A 23,911-nucleotide genomic window follows, 5' to 3' on the forward strand; every position below is an offset into this window, starting at 1 on the left:
GTCTGGTCAGGCACCGGGACCTGCGCCAGGCTGCGTGCTGGGGATCTGGACCGGTGTCGAGCATGTCTGGTCTCTTCGGGCACCGGAAGCTGCGCTGGGCTGCGTGCCGGGGATCGAGACCGGCATCGTGCTAGACTCGGTGCCAGGGTGCGAGATCCCGAAGTGCTATCCCCCTGCAGGCGGAACTGTAGTGACATCGCCTCGTACATGAGCCTCTCGACCACCCTTGGTGCCGCGGAGCTCGACGACTCGGAGTTGGAGCTGGGAGGGGAGCCCGCACTCTCTACCCTCCGCGACTGTCTGGGGGGAGACCTGGACTCCTGCCTCGACCACACACCAGGGCAACCCAGCGCGGGTTTACCCTGAGACACCGGTCCCGGTGCCCTCGGCCAAGGGGGGGACGGAGGCGTGGGCATGCCCATCAGGACATGTGCTGCAGCAAACGGCTCAGGTGTCGATGGCCCTTACAGGGGCACTCCCCCACCCCCAGGAGTCGGGGGAGGCTCCCTGCGGGGAGATGCCGGTGCCGGAGTACTCTCCACAGCACGTGGCTGGGGCATCTCCTGACTGGCCCCCGGCCCAACAGGCGGTGCTGGGGAGTCCTTGTGGGCGGCTTCCTGCTGCTTCTTCTTCCTCTGCACTGAAGGTTGCTGACAAGACGACTCCGGTGCCGGTGGGGCGCTCCGCACTGAGGAGACGCTTGGTGCCGCAGGGGATCGTGCTGGTTTGGAGTCCGGCCGGAGCGCGGACTCCATCAGGATGGCCTTCAAGCGGGTGTCTCTCTCCTTCTGGGTCCGCAAGGCTTGAAGGCCTTGCAAATTTTACATTTGTCTTTTCGGTGCTGCTCCCTGAGACGACGGAGGCAGCGGTTGTGAGGATCACTCACTGGAAAAGCCTTGCTGCAAGCGGCACAGGCCTTAAAACCAGTTGAGCCAGGCGTGGCCCAACCTTTAAGCACCTGAGGGCTATCTATTTTCTAACACTAACACTTAACTATTCAAACTTAACTGCTATACTTAACTACTATAAACTAATTAACAACTAACAATGAAGAACGGGGAAGCTACCTGCTGTTAGCAAGAGGCAAACGTTCCAACAACCGTCACGGCTGGAAAGAACGAACTGAGGGCTCTCAGGGCCGGCAGTGCCTGATATACCACGGCATGAGAGCGGCACTCCAGGGGACGCCTGAGCCGGCCCTACAGGGCTTGCTAAGGGCAAAAAAGTTCCAGGAACCAGTGCACGGGGCGCTCACTCACCTATATTGGAATGGATATGAGCAATCACTCGAAGTAGAACTTATGTAATATCTAAGAGAAGTTTAAAGATCTGGCTAAAGCTTCAGAGAAGCTAGACACTAACGACTGGATAATCAATGTAGATGATGCTATTATAATACTAACCAGATCAAGTCAACAGTTCTGTAGGACAGAACCACTCATACCAAGTGTTAATGGGATCATGTTAGAAACTATTTAAAATCAATCAAAGTTCACTAAAGTCCACAGATAAAGCTTCCAGTCATAACTCAGTTTTACACACAAATCAGTAAATACAACTCATTCCCCTTAGAACAATCACAGAAAGCGCAATGTTAGAGTGAACAAAACAGGAAACCATATCTCTTTTCTATTTACCAAAACAACAGTTTCTCAAACTTTTCAGGTTGGTAAAAAACGGTTACCTACCTTTCGTAACTCTTGTTCTTCGAGATGTGTTGCTCATGTCCATTCCAAGTACATGTGTGCACAGTCATCAGAACGTTTTTCCCCTAGCGGTACCTGTCGGGCTGGTGCAGCACCCACTGGAATGGTGCCTCCATGGTATTGTATATACGGCTCTGCTAACCTCTCCAGTTGCTTTTTGCCGGCTGGCTCCGACAAGAGGGCTAAGCGGGTGGGTCTTGGAATGGACATGAGCAGCACATCTTGAAGCACAGCAGTTACGAAAGTTAAGTAACCATTTTTTCTTCCTCAAGTGTTTGCTCATGTCGTTTCCAAGTAGCTGATTCCCAAGCTGATCATTGGAGGAGGGGTCGGAGCTCATGAAATCACTAACTGGAGCACAGCTCTGCCACATGCTGCGTCATCTCTGGCATGTTGGGTGATGGCATAATATGATGTAAATGTGTGGATAGAAGAACACGTTGCAGCCCTGCGTGGGGATCTGCGCCAAGAAAGCTGCCAAGGATCCCTGCGCCCTTGTGGTGTGAACTATCAGAGCTGGGGCTGACACTTTGGCTAAGTCATGGCAAGTCCTGATACAAGAGGTAATCCATGACGAAATTCTCTGAGACGATATCAGGAGACGCTTCATCCTTTTCGCTGTGGCTATGAAGAACTGATTTGATTTACGAAAAGGTCTAGTTCATTCTATATAGAACGCTGAAGTGCGTCTAACATACAGGGAGTGGAGGTTGTGTTCCCTGTTGTTAGCATGTGGCTTCAGAAAGAACAGAGATAAAAAGACTTCCTGACCTGTGTGAAATTGGGAAACCACTGTGGGAGAAAACTGGGTGGGGTCATAACTACAGCTTATCCTTGTGAAATATCATGTATGGAGGGAAGGGGGGTAGGAGGTCAAAGCCTTGAGTTCAGGTTCTCCTGGCTCAGGTAATCGCAACAAGGAAAGCTACCTTCCACGAGAGATATAGAAGCAAGCGGGTTGCCAAGGGCTCGAATGGGGGTCCCATTAGTCTGCTGAGCACCAGGTTAAGGTCCTATGCCAGGATTGGGTGGTGGAACAGAGGATAAAGCCTCTCTAGGCCTTTGAGGAAGCAGATCACCATAGGGTTGGCAAAGACTGAGTGACCTCCCTCCCCTGGGTGGAACGCAGAGATCGCTGCTAAGTGCACCTTTATGAATGATGCTGCTAACTCTAGATGCTTCAGATGCAGCAGATAAGTCTAAAATAAAAGCCAGTGGAGCACATCGCTTCCTTCGGATTTAACCATGCAGCTTCCACCCCATGAGATGAAGTGATCCTAGGTTGGGATGTTGCACACGTCCGTGGTCCTGCGTGATTAAGTCCGGTACCAACGGCGTGTCTATGGCTAACTGCAATAGTGTTGTATATGAGTGCTGTCTGGGCCAAGCTGGGGTTATAAGTATGACCAAAGCCCTGTTTCTGCAGACCTTCAGGAGGACCTTGTGAATGAGCAGGAATGGCGGAAAAGCATAGTACAGACGGTGAACCCATGGGAGGAGAATGCATCCGCTAATGACCCTGGACTGTGATTCAGGAAGGAACAAAATTGGTAACATTTCCTGTTGGATCGCATTGTGAACAAGTCCACTTGGGGAAATCACCACCATTGAAAAATGTGTTTCACGATATCCGAGTAGAGGGGCCATTCGTGGCTGCCGAAGGAACGGCTGAGACAGTCCACCAGCTTGTTCTGAGAACCAGAATGTATCAAGTGTGCGATGCAGAAGTCCCATAGTTAGAGGGCTTCCCGGCACAGGAGAGAGGAGCGTGCTCCCGTCAGTTTATATAAAACATCGTCATGGTGTTGTCTATCATTACCGACACGCCTCTTCTTTCCAGGTGAGATTGGAACGTCAGGCAGGCTAACCAGACTGCTCACAGTTCCCTGTCATTTATGTGGAGCAATTGCTCCTCTGGAGACCAGAGATCTCGAGTTCTCAGCAATCTGAGATGAACTCCCCACCCCAGTGCTGAAGCATCTGTAACCAGCACTGCTGACAGCTATAATCTGGCAAATGGAACCCCTCCCAGGCAAACTAGCTGAGTGTTGAGCCACCACTGAAGAGATTCTAAGACCTGAGGGAGAAGTGAGATCACCGTGTCTAGCTTGTCTCTGTTGGGTTGATAAGCCGATGCCAACCAAGATTGGAGAGGTCTGAGTCATAGCCTCGCATGTCGGACCACATACATGGAGGAGGCCATCTGGCCTAGGAGCTTCAGACAGTTCCACACTGTCATGGTCACTGACATGTCAGGCAGTGCTCTGGCCTGGACCGAGTCCAGGACTGTTCCTCCGAACACTATCCTCTGTGCGGGGGATAATGTTGATTTGGTTACATTCAACTGAAGAAACAGATTGATGAAGTTTGACCGTATTAGAGAGATGTGAGCTTCTACCTGTTCCCTGGAGTGGCCTTTGACCAGCCAATCGTCCAGATATGGAAACACTTATACACGGTGTCTGCTTAGAAAGGTGGCGACGACCTCCATACATTTGGTGAAAACTCTTGGGGCAGCTGAGAGGCCGAACGGGAGGACCATTAATTGATAGTGAGTGTGTCTTACACGAATCTGAGGAACCTTCTGTGGGACAATACTATTGATATATGAAAATAGGCGTCTTTTAGGTCGAGGGTAACATACCAGTCCCCCTGGATCCAGAGAGGAGATGATCAAGGCTAGGGAAACCTGCGGAATTTCAATTTTCTAATGAATCTGGTTCCACAGGTTGACAATGGGTCTGAGACCTCCTTTTGCTTTTGGGATCAGGAAATATCTGGAGTAAAGCCCCTTTCCCCTCAAGTCCTGAGGGACCTCTATTGCTCCGGCTTGTAGCACTTGCTGCACCTCTTGCATAAAAAGTTGCTCGTGAGAGGGGTTCCTGAAGAGGGACGGGGAAAGTGGGTGGAAGTGGGACGGGGAAAGTGGGGGAGAACAAAACTGAAGGGAACATCTCATCTCTACCGTGCGAAAAACCCATCTGTCCAATATTATCTGAGCCCAGGCACGGGAGAAGTGGGATAAATGGTTTAGGAAATAGGGACAAGGATCTGGTAACTGGCCTGGAGTCAGTGAAAAAATACCCCCCTGAGCAACATATGTTTTGCCAGCATAAGTGCTTGTGTGGACAAGGCCTAACAAAATTTTCAGTGCCTTACTACCTATCATGACCCTCCTGTGGGTTGGGACTCACTGGCTGAGAAACACTGACCTAAGCTTTTAAATCACAGGAATTATATTCAAAGAGTCCAAGCTGTATTGACTAATTTTTGCCAGTTTGACATGTTTGGATGATTTTGTGTGGAAGGATGTGACAGAGTGCTGGATGAAAACAGATTGAGCCAGCCTCTGCCCCTGGAGCCCTAACTGATGGAGAATTGGAGTCGGCTGAGTAAGCCCGTTTGGAGTGGGCCAATGGGAAGTAGCTGCCAGGTTCAATAGCAAGGCATTATAAAGGCTCACAGGAAGGGGGCGGAGAAGAAAACAGCCTGAAAGGGAGAAGTCACAGCAGGAAGTGAGTTCCCCTTGGTCAGTGGTTGAAGCAGTGAGGCCCCTGAAGTTGTTAGGCCAGACTGTGCGTCAGACAGTGGTGGGTAACAACCTGCAAATAAAGCGCACTGGTGGGAGTCTTTTCCTGCATCTTCAGAGAGCTAAGATTATACACTATTTTCACATACTTTTGTATATACTTCCTTCCACTGGCACCCCTGCCCCTCACTAAGTGCAAATCTTCTTTTCTCTAATGGTAATGCCCTACCAGAGGCATACACAGGCAATGAAGCTGGGGGATGTAGAGAATCTGCAAACTGAAGACAAACGAAGAATCTCCTTAAACAAAAGGCTGAAGGAAGGGATAGATAAGGAGGGAGGCAGAGTGGTGAAGAATACAAAAGTTGTCATACAGGCATAAGAAAAGTGTTTGTATGTGGGCAGAGGGAAATCAAAGCAAAATCATGCCTCAAGGGAAGAGAAGTCAGTAGTTATGGGATCTAAAGCGATTAAATAAAAAAGATGAAAGAAAACAGAGGGAGGAAAGAACATAGAACAGTGAGATGAAAGAATACAATGAAAGACAAAAGAAACTGATGTGGGGGGGGGGGTAGAGACAAAAAAGGAAAACAAAACTGAGACTGAAAGTTAAGAGGTAGACACTGTAGAATATGACATGAAGGAAGAGAAACACCATTCTGACAGGAACAGTGTCTCCTGTCATCACAGAAAGGAGTCCTGCTTCCAGAAAAGCCAGTTTGGTTCAAGAAGTGTCAATAGAATGAAAGAGAGTCACTTCTTTTCACCTACTTTACTAGTCCAAGGACTGTGTGCGTTTGTCTGTGAATAAATTGAAGGATTTTCATTGGTTCTGACAAAATATGGAGATCATCTCCCTATCACCAGCATGGGTAGAGGTAAGAAAAAAGTATCATATTAGCTTAGAAATGCTTCCAGTTTACAGTTGTCTTTCAGGGCTGTTTTTTGTTGGATTGTGGGACTATGAGGATCAGCCACCTTCCTTTTCACAACCTCAGTTAGTGCAAGGATTGAAAATCTCAGGCAAGAATAACTTCATTTTGGTATCTGTTAAAAGAGCAATTTGTTACAACAATTAAGTAGCATCTCTTCCATTCAACATTATAAGCCAGTTTCAGCTTAGAGATCAACTTTCTTCAGGCTGCACAGCAGCATGATCTTTGTTGGTGAGCAACTGCAGCTATGTAAACAAGTGCTTTTAAGCCATCTAACAAGACTAACTGTAGAATTAAGTAGTACCTAATACATAGTGGAATATTCATATTACCTAACTCTACACTGAGTTCCATTTTATGGGATTAAATCTGCACCACAAAGAGCAGAAAGTTAACCAAAATCAAGAGTAGGAGGGTACCCCAATGTCATATGGGATCATAAGTATTTTGCAGTGCCAGACAGTAGGATCTAAATGAAGTTCTTGATTCTCCCCATATATCAGCAACAGGTGGGAGTGCTGTGAAGGCCATGTGTTAAGCTCTTTCTTTAACTTGTGAGATAGCAATTAAGGCTACTATTTAGCCATGCAGATAATGTCTAACTACAAAAGGTAGAAGACAAAACGACAACAACAAAATGTTGGGCAAATCACAAATCTCTATGTTGTTCCATTAAGCCATCTGTAAATTACCCAGATGTTATATCTCCTTGTGCTATTATCCATTCGTGTAACCCATGTGTTGCATCACCAAATCCCCTGACCAAGAAGTCATCTGTTCTTTCAAGCAGCACTGACTCCATGAAATGCATTATTTTTTAAAGTGACTTCATTGCTCACAAATGATAATGGAATGATACATGTCATGAGAGACTGGTCTTACTCTGTAGCAGTGCCACAGAAGTTCTTGTGAGGGCAACTGTCAGCACAAGGAATGGAAAATGACCTAATGACCATGGTTAAAAATGTAAATTTTGCTGTTAATAAGAGGCATCTCCTGACACCATAAACATAGGTGTCCAGAACTTGGAAAATTGACTACAATGGGAAGGATACATTTCAGTTAATTAAACTATTGTGGCAACATGTGAAAAGCTCAGCATTTTCCATTAGACCCACAGGCTTTGAAACATCCCACTGTGCTAAAAACCCCAAACATCTAGTGGAAATAAAGTTAGTAATTGAGATTAACTTGATCCATGTAGCATTTCAAATTCCCACCATGCAGGGACTCTCACTTTCTAAATAGGCTCCATTGTAGAAGTACAGTATTGTTCTAAGTTACACGTGATACTGCAAACAAGACTCAACAAAGATCACACTGATATAAAGTAGCCCAGACTGCATCCACAAAAGATTACAAATTCAGAAATGTCATTGAATAAAAAAAGCATATTTTATTCATAATAGTTTGACCTATACAGAGCATCAGAGAAAGCCTCATATGAAAAAAGTAGCAAGTACGGCAAACTGTTGGCTCCGCTCCACTTTTCCCTCACGTAGTGGGTCAGAGCACCACCAGTTACCCAATCTCCAAGCACCTCCAGTAATATCCAGTGGGGAAAGGAGGCGGAAGAGACCTGGGCCCGCCCTCTACTCCAGGTCCCAGCCCAGTGGCCCTATGAATAGCAACTATGCTCTGCTGACAGTGTCCGAGGCTGCAATTCTTTCCCTGGGGCTACTTACCCCTCTGCCCATTCAACTCCTTGTTCCCTGCCCCCTCTCTTCCTGGGCAAGGTCTCTTCTCTTAGGCCTCAGTGCCAAGGGAGTGCGTCTGCTCTGCGTAAGCAAGTTTCCCCCCTCCTGATCTCTGTATCTTTCTTGGGGTTCTTCTCTGATCCTCCAGTCAATCGCAGCACTTCTCCAACTCTACCTCCAGCTCACTCCACAGCCTGTCTGGGTGGGCCTTAATTGTCAACAGGTGCTCCTAATTGCCATTTAGTAACCCCTGCTTAGTCCACAGAGAACAAGGCTCTGATCATTCTAAGGCTTATATATCTCCCTTCTACCACTCTCCGGCTGCCCTCTGATCCTGACATATCACACAAGCAAAACAAGAATGTTGTATGATCTTAGGTTGAAATATATACATTTACCTGGTCTAGCATTAGTTCAATAGATCTACAAAAAGTTTTCTCCCCACCCATTTGTTAACCTGCCTGGAGACACTGGAAGCCAAAATGTCACAGTATAATGTATTTTTACATTAGATTTTCCACTCACCAGATATATTCTCCACCCCCAGCACGAGTACACTTCAGAATTAGCCAGTGTTTCCATTATATAATCTCTAAAAATAGGAGACTAACAGTAAAAATGGGGTCTGGTTGGTCAGGCACATAATGCTCCTGGTACCATGTAACCCAGTACAACCTGCTGCGAGTTGCATGGCCAACAACTAAATTCAGAGTGGTGAGGGGTATGCCAAATATTGACTGGTATAAAAAACAATATCCATAAATAACTAACTTCATGTGGCATTGCTGCCTTGCAACTAATTCTTGGTTGAACAAAGGATAGAAAAGAAAACCCCAAATCACTTCCGCTGAGGAGATAACAAAAGGCAGTTGGCACTGAAACTCGGCTGTGCCCCCCGTTCCTCACCAGCATCTGCTATAGCTGTGCTAGCTTTCAAACATCTTTCTCTCCAAGCCTTTTGGGCCCAATCTGTACTCATATACCACGGCATATACCATATGGTATACTCATATACCATTGTATATACCATTGTACTCATATACCGCGGCATGTGCACGGGGCTACAGGGGGCACCGAAGCCGGCCCTACGGGTACTGATAAAGGGACAAAAGTTCCAGTAACCGTGCATGAAGGTGTGCACACACCTACAATGGAATGGACATGAGCAAGCACTCGAAGAAGAATCTATTTTACATCTATAAATTTTAAATTGTAAACAATGTGACATGATCCTGCCCTCTTCTGCATATTTGTCTCTATTTTTTAAGTTTCCCCATGGAATAATGCCTGGCTCAATTCTTATTGAAGAAGAATGGACGAGGTGTTATTTCTGGAAGAATGGATTTCCCGCATCTCTCTCTTCTCCCCCTCTCCCTTTTTGTTTCCCTCTGTTTTTCTCTCTTATATCTCCTCTCCTCTGTTTCTCCTGATGTGGTCTCTCTCTACATCCATTGTCTGCTTCACTATTCTATATTTTTTCCAGTTTCCTCTATCTATTGTATTATAGCAAAATTCCTCTCTTCATACTGCTCAATTCTCTCGCCTCCTTTCCTCTGTCCCTTTTCCTTCCTCCTCAATTTTCCTCTCTACAATCATTCTGTCTTCCCTCCCTAACTTGACCTCCCCAATCATCATTTCTCTTTTCTCTCAAGGGGGCCGGCAGAGCTCCCATCTTCTTTCTCTCCTTCTAACAGCTTCCATCCCACCTCAAGCTGAACTTCAGTCACAAATTGCTAATTTTCCATACAGTACACCAAATATTACATTTAACCCAGCCTGACTCCTACAGTTTTTAGTCTTTATTTTGGCTCTTATTCCTTCAGCATTTCTCAATGTGTTGCTTGTCCTCAACAATTATGAAGATGTGAAAAGGTGAGAACATTTTATTCTTGAAACATTATCAGCATGGTGAAATCAGACAGCGCATGCAATTATTATTTAATGTACTGGCAAAAGTCACACACTTATTATGTAGGCAATCTTATCAGTAAGAATACTATATTTTAGCACATACAATATACACGTCATTTATACACTCACCTTTAGGTGAACTGCTAACATACTATCAGAGATTCATAATTAGTTAACATATGAGGCCAATTAAACAGTTGGCAAACACTGGTTAATATTTAAACTAGGAACGGATGGGCTACTTCACCAGACAGGTCAATGTGACTGAAATCTAGAGAGGTTATGTGAAGTATGAAAGATTCAAGCCTGAAGTAATTTCCTTTGCTTGTTTTCAACAATCAAGTCCAGTGACCCATTATAACACTGTATTTTGTGAAAACGTCAGACCGACACAACATGATTCAACCTGCACTTATATTCTCCCCATGCCCCAAAAGTGGAATAAATTGTGTACGAATACTTCAGTTCTAGCCCCTAAAGAAAAAAAAACCAAAACCCTCCAGCAAGATTTAATTTCAAAAGGAAATTTAAAAGTAAACTGATGTCTAAGAAAAAACATGCCCCAACCTCTAACTTCTACAATGGCTTTAAGGGTTTCAATTATTGAAAAGTGGAAACTGAGAATTAAAATGTATTTTAAGAGTTAGCAGTTATGGCCCCTCCCTCAGTCTACAATGAGAGTAAGGCTTATTCCTTTGCCCACCATTGTATATACCCTTTAAAACCACTTTAAACACATACCCTATGACAAAAATGAGGTTTTTACAATCATGTGAAAAATGCTGACTTGTAAATGTGACCCCAGCATAGGTACAGATATCCTGTGACCCCCCCATCAATGCGGAAAGCCTACTTTATTAGTCCATTAACTGAGATGGATGACTCCAAATAGGTTTCAATCTTATTTACAGTGTGAATACCAGCAAATAGAGGCATTTCATTCATGAAGTATTAATACAACATCATCATATTCTGTCCTACATCACTGATACAGTAGTTCCACCATTTGCCCTATTCTGTATGTCATCCTCACAGATCATCTTGGAATACAGAGCTATGACAGATTAAATGTCTGGGGAAGAAGTTGACGTGCCAGTGACGTAAAAAGTATTCCAAGTCCAATTGCTGTACTATAGAGAGTATTCAAGATCTTATATACTATGATACGGCTGTGGTGGAGACAAAAAGTTCTCTTTCCTTTACCAGTGAATCTCCATAATCTTAGAATCATTTCTACTGCGGGGAAGTCTGATGAATCTTGGTTACATCTTCCTGGAAACAAGTCACTGAGAAATCTTCTACTCCTTTGGTGATAAGAACAAATGCAAATGGCTGGTCTCGTCCATGGGAATTGGTTTTTGCTTGAGATCCAGAGTCTTGGTACACACAGCATCTACTACAAGCTTTGGTGATAAAAGTTACAATTCTGCAATATAAAACCTGAAGTTGCCAAAACTTAAATATATTCTAATGCACGGTATTCACACAGAATAAGTGTATTCCAAGAAGCTGCAGGTACAGTCATATGATTACTACTGGAATCCTCTGGAAATGATCACTCACATGGCACAGTGTCTAAAATTTACCAAAGTCAACAGTCTAATCATGAGAGAGAAGAAATTTCAGAGAGTTGTAACAGATCATAAAAGGAATTAAGGACTTTTTAAGATTTGTGATAAAAGCCATGGTGATGTAAGAGTTGAATGGAACTCTATCTCTTAAATATTCTGAATCAAAGTAGTTTTCTAAACAGGCTGTTGATATGATGACAAATGTGAATCTTCTCTTCTTGTGTCTTGGAGACTTGAGGGGACAGAGGTAGGCCAAAAAATAAAAAGGTTTGGAGTTTATTTCTAAAATATAGAAAGCTGAAGTGAAGTCAAAAGGGCCAATGGGAACATGCAAATATATTATTTTCAAGTCTATGAAGCAAAGGACATCTTTGGAGGTCTATTTCTCAAATCAGTAGGATGCGTCTTCTCTCTGAAGCTGGATTTCCTGACTATGATTTAAACAGCTAGATCCAAGACTAAAGATAAAAATCTCCAGTCTAGTAGAAATAATTTTTGACTAATTTCCAGAGAAATTATCCTCTTCTGAAGGTATGGCGATCGCTCCTAATTCATGTAGGTTTCAAACTCACTAATGGAACTAGTCTTTTTTTTCTTAGTTTAATTGAAGAGGAAATTATTGGGCGGGGGAATGTGGAATTTATCAGGAAATTTTATCAGGTTTTCCTTTCCATATCACCTCTGGGATCCGTGTTTCTTGCACTATTTCAGCTCAGGAGTCAAACAAAAATCTCAAACACCTGAGCAAGCATGGACTCAGTCTATAAAGAGCACTACTTTGGAAACTGATACTAGGACAATCTCTCTAAGAACTGTATTGTAAGGCTTGAGACTGTTTTCAGCTAACAAGTTGTACATTAAAACTCATGTAAATGGCTAGTGCAAACATCCGATGACTCGGGTAGCTAGATGTCCTCTTAGTGATTCTAATTCTAATGAGAACAGCACATTTGCTTTTAGAAATTCCTGTTTGCCACCTATCTGTAAGGATACCCTCCCCACCCCCCGAGTGTAACCCTAGTATCCTTGATGTAACTAAAGTGATTAAAAGTGTCTCTGCATGTATGTAAAGACCATTATCACTGTTGTTCTCTCCGGATGGGACAATGTCTGTATTTGTAAGTGAATAGATAAAGCATTTAAAATGTACTATGTAGTCAATAAGAAAGGGTATATAATTGACCACTGTAACATCATGAAGTTGAAGCTGATTTATCAGACTTCCCGGTATCATGAATAAACCTCTCCGGTACTGTCTATGCTGCCTGATTCTTGGAGAAAGAATCCTTTGTGCTTTACAGTATGGAAAATATTTTCAGACTGCATGATAAGAATGCTGATGTCTATATTTGACATGCAATCCTGTAAAGTCCTGATGTTATGCTGTGTAAGTTTATTCAGTTCAGATATCCAGAGTAAACATTATTCAAGTTTGTGGAGAAAAATAATTCCTTTAGACAGAAACAGGAGCATCCCTCTTTTATCACTTCTGAACGTAGAAGCAGCTCAAATGGGGTTGCTGCAGCTATACATGGCTTGAGAGGCACTGAAGACTCAACAATATTTATAGCTTCTGTGGATGATGGGATGGGACCTACCTAGCACTGAGTTCTCTGGATTGCGAATGACCCTAGAGAGGTTTGCCATCCACTGCAAAATATACTTTTTTTAAAAAAATATGTACAACCGTAATATACATTGATAAATTTTTATGAAACATTTAGCCACTCCTCTGTCAGTTTTGGACAAAAAAGAGTAACCATCTCATTTTCATTTATAAAATTTCCCAACTAAACAACATCATAGTAACCAGGGCTGTGACATTAATTTACTAGCAGAAATTAGACCTCACACTTTTGTTACACTTTTGCTCCATACTATTCTTTTCTGGAAGACGAAGGCACCAAAGTTGTAACACATGGCACATCAGCCTTACAAAAACATTTGAGTTACACAGCACTTGAATTTACTTGTATTATTTATAACATCTTAGGTATTTTAATTTACTGAATTTAACAGCTTGGAAATGAAAATGCCTTAGTCAATTTCATTCTCTTTATATTAGTATCTAATTAGATGCACACTCTCATTCATATACTAGAAGAATGCTCCTATATTTGGATTTCAAATATGCAGAGGAATATTACTCTCTTAAAAATAGTTTACCTCTGAAACACTTTTTCTAATTACATGGAAACACTTTTATTGTGTTAGCTTTTCATATAATCTACATTTGGAATCTAAATTTACTTGACAATGTCCCTTTCAATTAACTACCTTAGCTTCTATTAGACTTAAGTTTAGCATTTTACATTTACAGTTTGTATTCTCCAATAAATCTTTGATAAACTATGAGTCCCACTCCCTTTTCAAAAAACCCTGAAATAACTATTGAATTGAACAGCCCAGTTAATTCTTTCTATCCAATTCATAATTAGGATAAGCAGCAAGGGAACTGAGTCCCAAGGTTATGCACAGTTTCTCTGAATTTTATTTCCATAATTCTCACTTTTCTAAAGTTTAATTTTATATATAGGCATTTTTACAAGAAGCTTCAAAACTGCTATTTTAACGAACAGCAACACTTCAGAACTGCAATATTAGCAGTGAAGTACAATTTTTAAATAAATTAGAATCAAATCATTTTTGCCACAAATTTCCTAGTTAGTTCTCAAGCCAGACTTGTTATTCAGTAACACAGTACATAATCACCATTTTATCAAAATGCAGCACTGTCATTTCTCAGTATAAACATTGTAGGGCCCTTTTTTCACAGAGAAGGGAGACTGACTTAAGTGATAATCTTACTGTGACTCCCCCACCCAAAAGAGTACACGCACACAGAAAATCAGAGATTTGAAGATGTGCGGACTTATGAATATCATGGTGCTTCCCATCACCGTTTTAAGGGTCTTATGTACACCAGCAGATGGATCACCTCATTAAGATGCAAGACACTAATTCTGGATGACACAGCAGCTAAACTTTCTAAGAGGTTACAATGAGCAGCAGCATGGTTCTCCTGAGGCAACGATTGACTCATTTAATGCCAGCAAGTACCAAAAGATCACCACAGAGAACTGTTTCTATTTTTAGTATGTTATAAGAAAGCAAGCAGCAACAAAAAACCTCCATAAAAGCTTATTCTATCCCTTTGCCTCATCATATTGGACCTCATTCTGCCCCCCCTACCCCACTGTGCAATACTTTATTCCATGGGTAGTTCCACTGATTTCAGTAATGCTTCTTCACTGTCCAAGTAGTTTTACTGATTTCAGTGGGACTATTCGCAGACTAAGGTACAGGTCAAGGTGAATGAGGCAGGCAGAATTTGATCTTTTTGAGGGAATCTGCATTGCAGTCTTATGCTATGACAAGTGTCAATTAAAGTAATAGCAAATTATGATGTATGATGTTTTGGTTGGGAGTACATAAGCAGGCAGATTTCATTTTTAAAAGCAAGATGAAAGCAGTACAAGTGTCATTTTAGTCAGCCACTCAAATTATACTTTGTAGAACCTTTAAAGCACGCTACATAATCTCTTAATAGAAGCAGCTTCTTTACTTAGTCTGGTTTATGCATTTTCATGCTCTGGTCCAAAAACTTTTCATACTCAAAAACTAAAGTTACAGACAACATCTCATGGACCAGCTGCTTGTTTACATTAAAAGCACAGCCACTTAGGCGGAGCCATGTAGTTTGAATGCTTCATGGAACAGTAATTTTACAACCTGACTGTTAATGGAGACAATATCATGTAGCCCAGAAAGAACCAGACAAATTGATTTATTAAATAATGAATGTTCACTTGCAGACTGAAAAAACAATGCACTCTTTACAATACTTCACTGCAAAATATTTTGTGTGTATACACGAACACAGCAAGAGCTAACAACCAACATAGTTACAAAAGAACCACTAAACCAGTAGATCATTTATCTGCTCTGTTGAAGGTGGCTTAGGGAAATGAGATGAAATATCTAAAAACAGAAACTATGAGAGTTCTAAAGATATGAAAATGAGTTTATAGCATTGAGTGTGATCAACACAGACCAAGAGATCATAAACAACATATAAACACAATCCATCTATCCTAATTAGATAGGTAAAATATTTTTAAAACATTTCCACAGAATCTTCTCTCTTTAAATCTAGTAACCACAGACTTCATCATATTTTATCTTTGTAACTATTACTTTTGTGATGCATACATTGCCTAGTACACAGCATAACATGAACAGAAAATTCTTCATTTACTTATCTGATCAAAACAAGGCTAAAATGGTGGGGAACACGTCAACAATGTGTCTACTAAATAAAGCTCACAGCATTCAGCATAACAGCAGTTATTTCAACTGTAAGACTTACCTTTAATAGTTTCCTCCACAACTTCTACTACACGATCTATTTGCTGAACCTGAAAAAAGGACCAGAAGATCAATAAAGTAAGCTGTTTTGAGGGATTTGAAAAGGTTCTTGTTTCACACGTGTTTCATTCAGCGGTGGGGAGGAAACTAAAATAGTTTTTGGTTATATTTCCATTTAGCATAGTATTGTGTACTATTATTTTGTCTTGGGCAGAGTACAGAGCACTGGTTCCTTCTAAGCTACATGCCATTGCCTCCATTACCAATCAGGTTATAAACTTACTGTTCCACGAAGCATTCAAACTACATTTTGAGAACTAGGAATGCAAAGACTGGGAGTGTTGGGTAGTGAGGTACCCAAATGGAAATCCCCCTCTCACTAAGTGATCTGCAGAAAGAAATATTACAACCATTAGCCACTTGGTCCCCAATTCAGCATGTGCTTAACTTTAAAAGCAAGTGAGTAGTCCCACAGTGGAACTAGTTACATAGTTTAGTGGGACTAGTTACATGCTTAAATTCCTTGCTAAACCAGAGTCTTAATGACCACAACTGAGAAGATCATGCTCTGTAGAAAGATTTCAAGGGAGGATTCAACAAGGCCCTTTGAGGGAAGTACAGTGTCCCCAGGAGAGCAAACAAACATAAAATCATAGAAGTGTAGGGCTGGAAGGGACATCAAGAAGTCATCAAGTCCAGACTCCTGAGCTGTGGCAGGACACATGAAACACAGACTATCCCTGACAGGTGTTTGTCCATCCTGTTCTTAAAATTCTCCAATGACAGGGATTTCACAACCTCTCTTGGAAGCCTATTCCAGAGCTTAACGATCATTACAGTTAGAAAGATTTTTCCTTATATCTAACCTAAGTCTCCTTTGCTGCACACTAAGCCCACTATTTTTTGTTCTACCTTCAGTGGACATGAAAAACAATTGATCACAGTCCTCTTTACAACAACCCTTAATATATTTGAAGACAGATATCAGGTCCCTCTCAGTCTTCTTTTCTCAAGATTAAACATGCCAAGTTTTTTGTTTTGTTTTTTAAACTTTTCCTCATCAGTCAGGCTTGCTAAACCTTTTATGACTTTCATTGCTTTCATCTGCACTCTCTCCAATTTGTCCATATGTTCCCTGAAGCATGGCACTCAGAATTGGACACAGCACTTCAGCTGAGACCTCATCAATGCTGGGTAGAGCGGGCTGTTAATACACCCTAGAATTATATTAGTCTTTTTCACAAGTGCATTATATTGTTGACTCATTCTATTTGTGATTTATTATATACTCCAGATCCTTTTCAGCAATACTACCAATTAGCCAGTTATTCCCCATTTTGTAGCTGTGCATTTGGTTTTTCCTTCCTAAGAGAAGAACTATGAATTTAGACCAATTCTCCAGTTTGTCGAGGTTGTTTTAAATTCTAATCCTGTTCTCCAATGTGCTTCTAACCCCTCTCAGTTTGGTGTCTTAAAATTTATAAACACACTTTTCACTCCATCATCCAAGTCATTAATGAAAATAATGAATAGTACCAGACACAGAACTGACCCTTGTGAGACTTCACTACACATGCACTCCCAATTTGACAATGAACCGTTGATAACAACTCTTTGAGCACAGTCTTTCAACCAGGTGTGCACCCAACATTTAGTAATTTATCTAGGGACTGTATATCCCTAGTTTATTTATGAGAATGTCAGGTGGGACTGTGTCAAAGCCCTTACTATATATCATGTCTACTGCTTCTCTACATCTACTATGCCATTAACCCTGCCAAAGAAGAAAATCAGGTTGGTTTGGCATGTTTTATTCTTCAAAAATCTATGCTGGTTATTCCTTATAGTCCTATTATCCTCAAGGAGCCTGCAAACTGATTATTTAATAATTTGTTCCAGTGTCTTTCAAGGTATCAGAGTTAGGCTGACTAATCTGTAATTCCTTGGGTCCTCTTTGTTCCCCTTTTTAAAGATAGGTATTATGTTTGCCCTTTTCCAGTACTCTGGGACCTCATCCATCCTCCCATACGTTCTCAAAGATAATTGCTAACAATTCCAAAATGGCTTCAGCTAGTTCCTTAAGTACCTGGGATGAATTTCATCAGGCCCTGCTGACTTGAATATATAAACTTACCTAAATATTCTTTAACCTGTTCTTTCCCTATTTTGGCTTGCATTTCTTCTCCCTTGTTGGTAATATTAACCATGTTGAGTATCTGGTCACCATTAAGGGAAGATTGAAGCAAAAGAGGCATTAAACACCTCAGCCTTCTTGATGTCATTATTAGATATCTTCCCCTGTTAAGTAAAAGAACTTCACTTTCCTTCGTTTTTCTCTTGCTCCAAATTATTTAAAGAACCTCTTCTTATTGGCCTTTTACGTCCCTTGCTAATTGAACATGGTTGGAAATTCCTGTGAAATATTTTGATGTATCATTAAATACAATGTTAACAAAAAATTGCTCTATTATAGTGTTGGTTTTGTGTGGTCTTTTAATTATAGGACAAACAGAAATATTTAGTAGAGGTGACACTTTTGAAAGCATTGCTTTCTATTTAATTACCAAATTTTCAGTCTGAACATTTGCGTGTCTGAAGTACAGTTACCTTGCAGCCTGGCTTTACAGACTCAAGCATCTCTAACCTGAATAAGCAGTATCAGATATTTAAACCATGAGCAGCACTTGTTAAGAGAGCTCTCTGCATGAAACCTCTCTACTTCACAGCTCTGAAAAGCAAACGTGTACCTATATGCTGGACTTACAGTCCTCCAAACAGTTTTGCCATTTAAAATCATTCCACAAAAATTCAATACAATTTATTCCTTTCCTGAAATACACACTAGGATTCATGTTTGTAAAGGCTTTTAGCTTTTGGCTAGGATGCCAAAGAGTGTAAGCCTCACAAATATTAATGCATTCTAGCCTTATAAACCCCTGTGAGATATGGAAGCATTATTCTTATTTTAGAGATGGCAGTGTACAATACATTCCTTTAATAGCAACCTCTTGGCTCCCAGTTAAAAGCTGCTATTATCCAGAAGTTGCCAGTAAAGAACAGTTATTTACCTCATAACTGATGTTCTTCGACATATGTTGCTCATGTCCATTCTGAATTAAGTGTGTGTGCGTCACAGGCACACTGGTCTTAATGCTGGCTTTCCCCTTGACGAACCCCTCGATGGGATAGCCAGCTCTTGTTGTGGCCTCCCTTTCCTTGGAATGGGCGGCACAGGAATTGCCAGGAGGTCCTTCATGGCTTCAAACGCCTCTGGTGTAGTGGGGACTATCAAGTGCTGAGGGCCCTTGCCACTCCCTGGCGTTGGTGGCAGGGCTGGAATCGGAATTGACACCTGTGCGGACGTAGATCCCCTTGAGGTCAGTAGAGGTGAGTGGCCCAACGTGGGTCTTGCTGCCGCCCCTGCGCCCTTCTTAACCAACTTCAGTGACAGTGAGTGACCCCGCTCATCATGAATCGTTTTGGGCCACTACTTCGGCATCAGAGGTGTCAGGTGGTGGTGAGAGGACGAGGGTGCCAGGAGAGAGGCTTTCTGCCAACACTGAAGTGCTCAGCACCAAGCTGGACCACAGCTAAGCATATGCTGAAACCAGAGCCACAGGGCTTCACCAACATCTACCTCCTTTCCCTGACACTGGCGCTCACAGCCTCTTTCTGTGCTGTTCCTGTACTCCTATAAAATGTTATGGTTATTCTGAACACACAAAACAACAGACTTTGGGAAAAGTTACTCATCTTGTGCAGTAATGATAGTTCTTCAAGATGTGACCCTCTATTGGTGCTCCATTGTAGGTGTTTCTGCGCCTCCACTGCTGATCAGAGATTTTTGGTAGCAGTCTATACCTCCCACACATGCACTGCTCTCCACCAGCCACGAGGCTAGCTAGCATGCACAGGCATTCCCTCCTCAGTTCCTTTTCTACCAGAGAGCCAACTAATTGAGCGCCAAAGTAGAGTGGAGGAGGGTGGGTCATGGAGCATCCACAGGGACATACATCTCAAAGAACCATCATTACTGCACAAGGTGAGTAACCTCTTCTTCAAGTAATGTCCTATGGGAGCTCCACTGTAGGTGACTCCCAAGCAGTGCCCACCACTAGAGGCTGGGACTTCAGAGTCAAGTCTGATATGGATGATAGTACTGTAGCACCAAATTTGGTGTCTGCAACTGAACCCCCAGGATGGCATAGATTTTGGCGAAGGTGTGTGCAGATGCCTACGTAGCTGGTCTGCTGATTTCTGAGACAGGGATACCCTGGGAAAAGGCAACTGACAAGGAGACTGACCTCATATAGAGTGCGTGGGTATTGAAGATGAGGGTGTTGCATTACACAGTTGGTAACAGAATATAATACAGCCAGGTTGTCCGTTATGACCCTTTTTTGTGCACCTTTCATCAGTGGTAGACCAGCTCAATCGATCAGGAAGTCGACGCACTGTGATGACGAGCTGTTTCGATTTCTGGAACGGCTTTGTGCGCTCAATGTAGAAGGCCAGGGGGCTCATCTCATGTCCAGTAAATGCCATCTCCTCTCCTCCTCCGAACCATGAGGTTTGGGAAAAACACGGGGAGAAAAATATCTTGATTACAATGAAATTGGGAAACCACCTTGGATAGGAAGGCTGGATGTGGCCTCAACTGAACCTTGTCCTTATAGAATACTGTATAAGGGGGCTCCGAGGTCAAGGCCCTAATCTCGGAGACCCTCCTGGCTGAGGTAATAGCCACCAGGAAGGCTACCTTCCATGAAAGGATGAGCAGAGGTCATGAAACCATGTGTTCAAAGGGGATCCCCGTGAGACTCGAGAGGACCATGTTGAGATCCCAGGGAGGCATCGGGTCATGGACCTGAGGATAAAGCCTCTCCACCCCCTTGAGGAACCTGACCGACATGGGATGGGAGAACAGCTATCTCCCCGCTAGCAGCTGGGGGGAGGCCGAAATGGCCACCAGGTGAACCTTCAATGAGGCCAGCACCAGACCCTGGAGCTTTACCTGTAGCAGGTACTCCAGGACCGCCTGTATAGGCGAGAGGCTGGGCGGAATACTCCGGGACTCTGCCCAACAGGTAAACCGCCTCCACTTGGCCCGAAACATGACCTGGGTTGAAGGCTTCCTGCTGCCAAGCAGGACTTGCTGGACCTGCACCGACCAGGCTCTTTCTCCTTCCATCAGCCACAGAGCCTTCAGGCCGTGAGATGCAGGGAGTCCAGGTCCGTGTGCAACAGACGACCATGGGCCTGGGATAGAAGCTTGTGTCGCCTCGGGAGCTCGAGAGTGGGGCGATCGAAAGGTCCAGCAGCATGCTGAACCAGTGCTGTCTTGGCCAGGCTGGAGCGATGAGTATAACGTTTGTCCTGTCCCTCTTTATTTCAGCAGGACTTTGGGTAGGAGCGGAATGGGTGGAAACGCATATATGAGGGTCCCCGTCCAGTTCATGAGGAACGCGTTGGAAATTGACCCTGTCTCATGACCCCGGAGCGAGCAGAACCTCAGACACTTCATGTTCCAGGCCGACGCGAATGGGTCCAGCTGGGGAACATCCCACTTCTGGAAGATCATAGCCTCCACCTCTGGGCACAACAACGAGTTGTGGCTGTGTAGAAATGACCTGTTGAGATGATCCGCCTTGTCGTTCCTCACTCCCGGAGGTGAGAGGCAGTCAAGTGGAAATCGTGCCTCACGGCAAAGTCCCGCAGATGGATAGCTTCCTCGCAGATGGCCAAGGAGCGCGTTCCCCACTGCCTGTTTATGTAAAACATGGCTGCAGTGTTGTCTGTCAACACCTGCACCACTCTGCCTGTCAGGAATCGGAGGAACATCTTGCATGCTAGGCGAATGGCCCTGAACTCCTTCACGTTGATGTGCAGGCGCTTCTCCTCTGCGGACCAGAGCCCCTGAGTGTCTAGGTTGGTGCTGATGTGGGCTCCCCATCCTACGTCCGAGGCGTCGAAAATTAGAGTGACCGACGGGACCAGTTCCCTGAACGGAATGCCCTTCATCCCAGCCCTGGGAGTCTGCCACCAGTTTAGGGAGGCTAAGACGGGCAGGGGAACTGTGACCACCTGGTCCAATGGGCGTCTGCTTGGCACATATACCGAGGCCAAACAAGCGTGAAGCGGTCTGAGCCTCAGGCGAGCTAAACTCACAATGTACCTGCAGGCCGCCATGTGGCCTAATAGCTGTAGGCAGTGCCTGGCTGTTGTCATGGGGCATCAGTGCAGCTGGGAGATGATAGAGACCATCGCCTCAAAACGTGGCTGAGGCAGGAAGGCTCTGGCTTGGGAAGCGTCCAGGGTGGCCCCAATTCATTCTATGCATTGCACTGGGGTTAGTGTGGAGTTCTGTTCGTTGATGAGTAGTCCCAGCCTGCTGCACGTGCAGCAAGTGAGGGTCACGCTTTCCTGCACTTGGGACTTGGATCTGCCCCTTATCAGCCAATCGTCCAGGTAAAGAAAAATTTGCACACCCTTTCATGCTCAGGTGGGCAGCCACTACCACTATGCACTTGGTGAACACCCTTGGAGCCGAAGATAGGCCAAAGGATAGAGCTGTAAACTGGTAGTGGGAGCCAGCCACCGTGAAACGGAGAAAACGCCTGTAGCTGGGGAGGACAGACACATGAAAGTATGTGTCCTTCAGGTCGAGGGCAGCATACCAGTCTCCTGGATCCAGGGAAAGGATTATGGAGACTAGAGAGACCATGCAAAACCCGAGACGTCTGACATATTTGTTTAGACAATGCAGATCTAATATGAGTCTCAGACCCACCCCCTTTGCCTTGGGGATGAGGAAGTACCTCGAATACAACCCCTTTCCCCTTCTGCCTTGAGGGACCATTTCCACTGATCCCAGGTTGAGGAGGGTGTCCACCTCCTGCAAGAGGAGTTGCTTGTGAGAGGGGTCCCTGAAGAGGGACGGAGGGAGACGGTTGTTGGGGGAGGAGGGGGAAGATGTAAACTGTAGGGCATAGCTTCCTGGAGATTATCCCAAGGAACCAATGGTCCGAAGTGATTTTTGCCCATTCGGGATAGGAGGGCCTTAACCTGTTTAGGAAGGGGCAGGGCGGATCCAGGAGAGCAGTCAGGGCGCCACCCTCGGGCACACCATCAAAATTGCCTCGTCTGGTTGCCCGACCTCCTGTGGTGCCCATGCTGGGGAGCTGAGGATGAGCGAGGGGGCTGATTTCTTCTTCTAAACCCCCTATTCCTATAGGGTTGAAAAGGCCTGGGTGGAGGCTGTGGCTGCTGCTGCGCCTGGGGCTGTGACCGACACCTGGAAAACTGGGGCGGGTAAAGGCCCAGGGAGTGAAGCGTGGCCCTGGAGTCCTTGAGACCATGCAACTTCGCATCGATCTGGTCAGAGAATAGGGCCGACACATCAAAACGGAGGTCCTGAATAGACTGCTGCACTTCCTGGGACAGGCCCGAGGATTGCAGCCACGAGCACCTTCTCATACAGATGGCAGAGGCTATGGCCCTGCCCACTGAGTCAGCAGCATCACAGGACGTCTGGAGTACTGCCCTAGCTACCACGGTTCCTTCCTCCATGATAGTGCTAAAGTCTGCAACCTGGCCCTGCAGCGAACCGCCTGAGGGAGTCCCAAAGGTTGAAATTACGTCTGCCCAGGAGGGCCTAATGGTTGGCAATCCTGAACTGCAGGCTTGCTGTGGAATAAACCTTTCTCCCAAACAAGTCCAGCTTCTTATTGTCCTTGTTCTTGGGAGTGATCCCTGGCTGACCTTGCCTGTCTCGCTGGTTAGCTGTGTCTACTACCAGAGTTCCCTGGGCAGGATAAGTGAACAAATACTCAAACCCCTCGGCTGGGACGTAATATTTTTTCTCGGCCACCTTTGACGTAGGGGCGACCAAGGAAGGGGTTTGCCACAGGGCCTTTACAATCTTAAGGACCCGTTCGTGGACCACGAGGGCCATTCTCGCTGGGGCAGCTGCCACCAGCACATTAAAGAAGCTATCTTCTGCCTCTTTTAACTCCTTCATCTCCAGCCCCAATTTGGAGGCCACCCTCTTGAGCAGCTCCTGGTGCTCCTGAAATCCTCCAGTGGTGCCGAGTGGTCCCGGGAGACTGCCTAGTCAGGTGGAGGAGGAAGAGGACTGCCAAGGTGCGTCTTGCAGGTGCGCCCCCTCCTGGCGAAGAGTTGCACCTGCTGAGAG

At 44.3% G+C, this 23,911-nt stretch overlaps 1 protein-coding gene across 1 annotated transcript in view; it reads right to left on the reverse strand.

The window, feature by feature from the left end:
• Window positions 1–23,911, reverse strand: part of CDKAL1 (CDK5 regulatory subunit associated protein 1 like 1) — a 621,365-nt gene that overhangs the window by 372,079 nt on the left and 225,375 nt on the right. The window contains exon 7 of the mRNA XM_067537586.1: window positions 15,719–15,767. Coding sequence (XP_067393687.1) covers window positions 15,719–15,767 — 49 coding nt within the window. The remainder of the gene's footprint in view (window positions 1–15,718; window positions 15,768–23,911) is intronic.

Source organism: Emydura macquarii, unplaced genomic scaffold (assembly GCF_026122565.2).
Source record: "Emydura macquarii macquarii isolate MOO-44397 ecotype Brisbane River unplaced genomic scaffold, CSIRO-AGI_Emac_v2 contig_431, whole genome shotgun sequence".
Classification (NCBI taxonomy): Eukaryota; Metazoa; Chordata; order Testudines; family Chelidae; genus Emydura; species Emydura macquarii.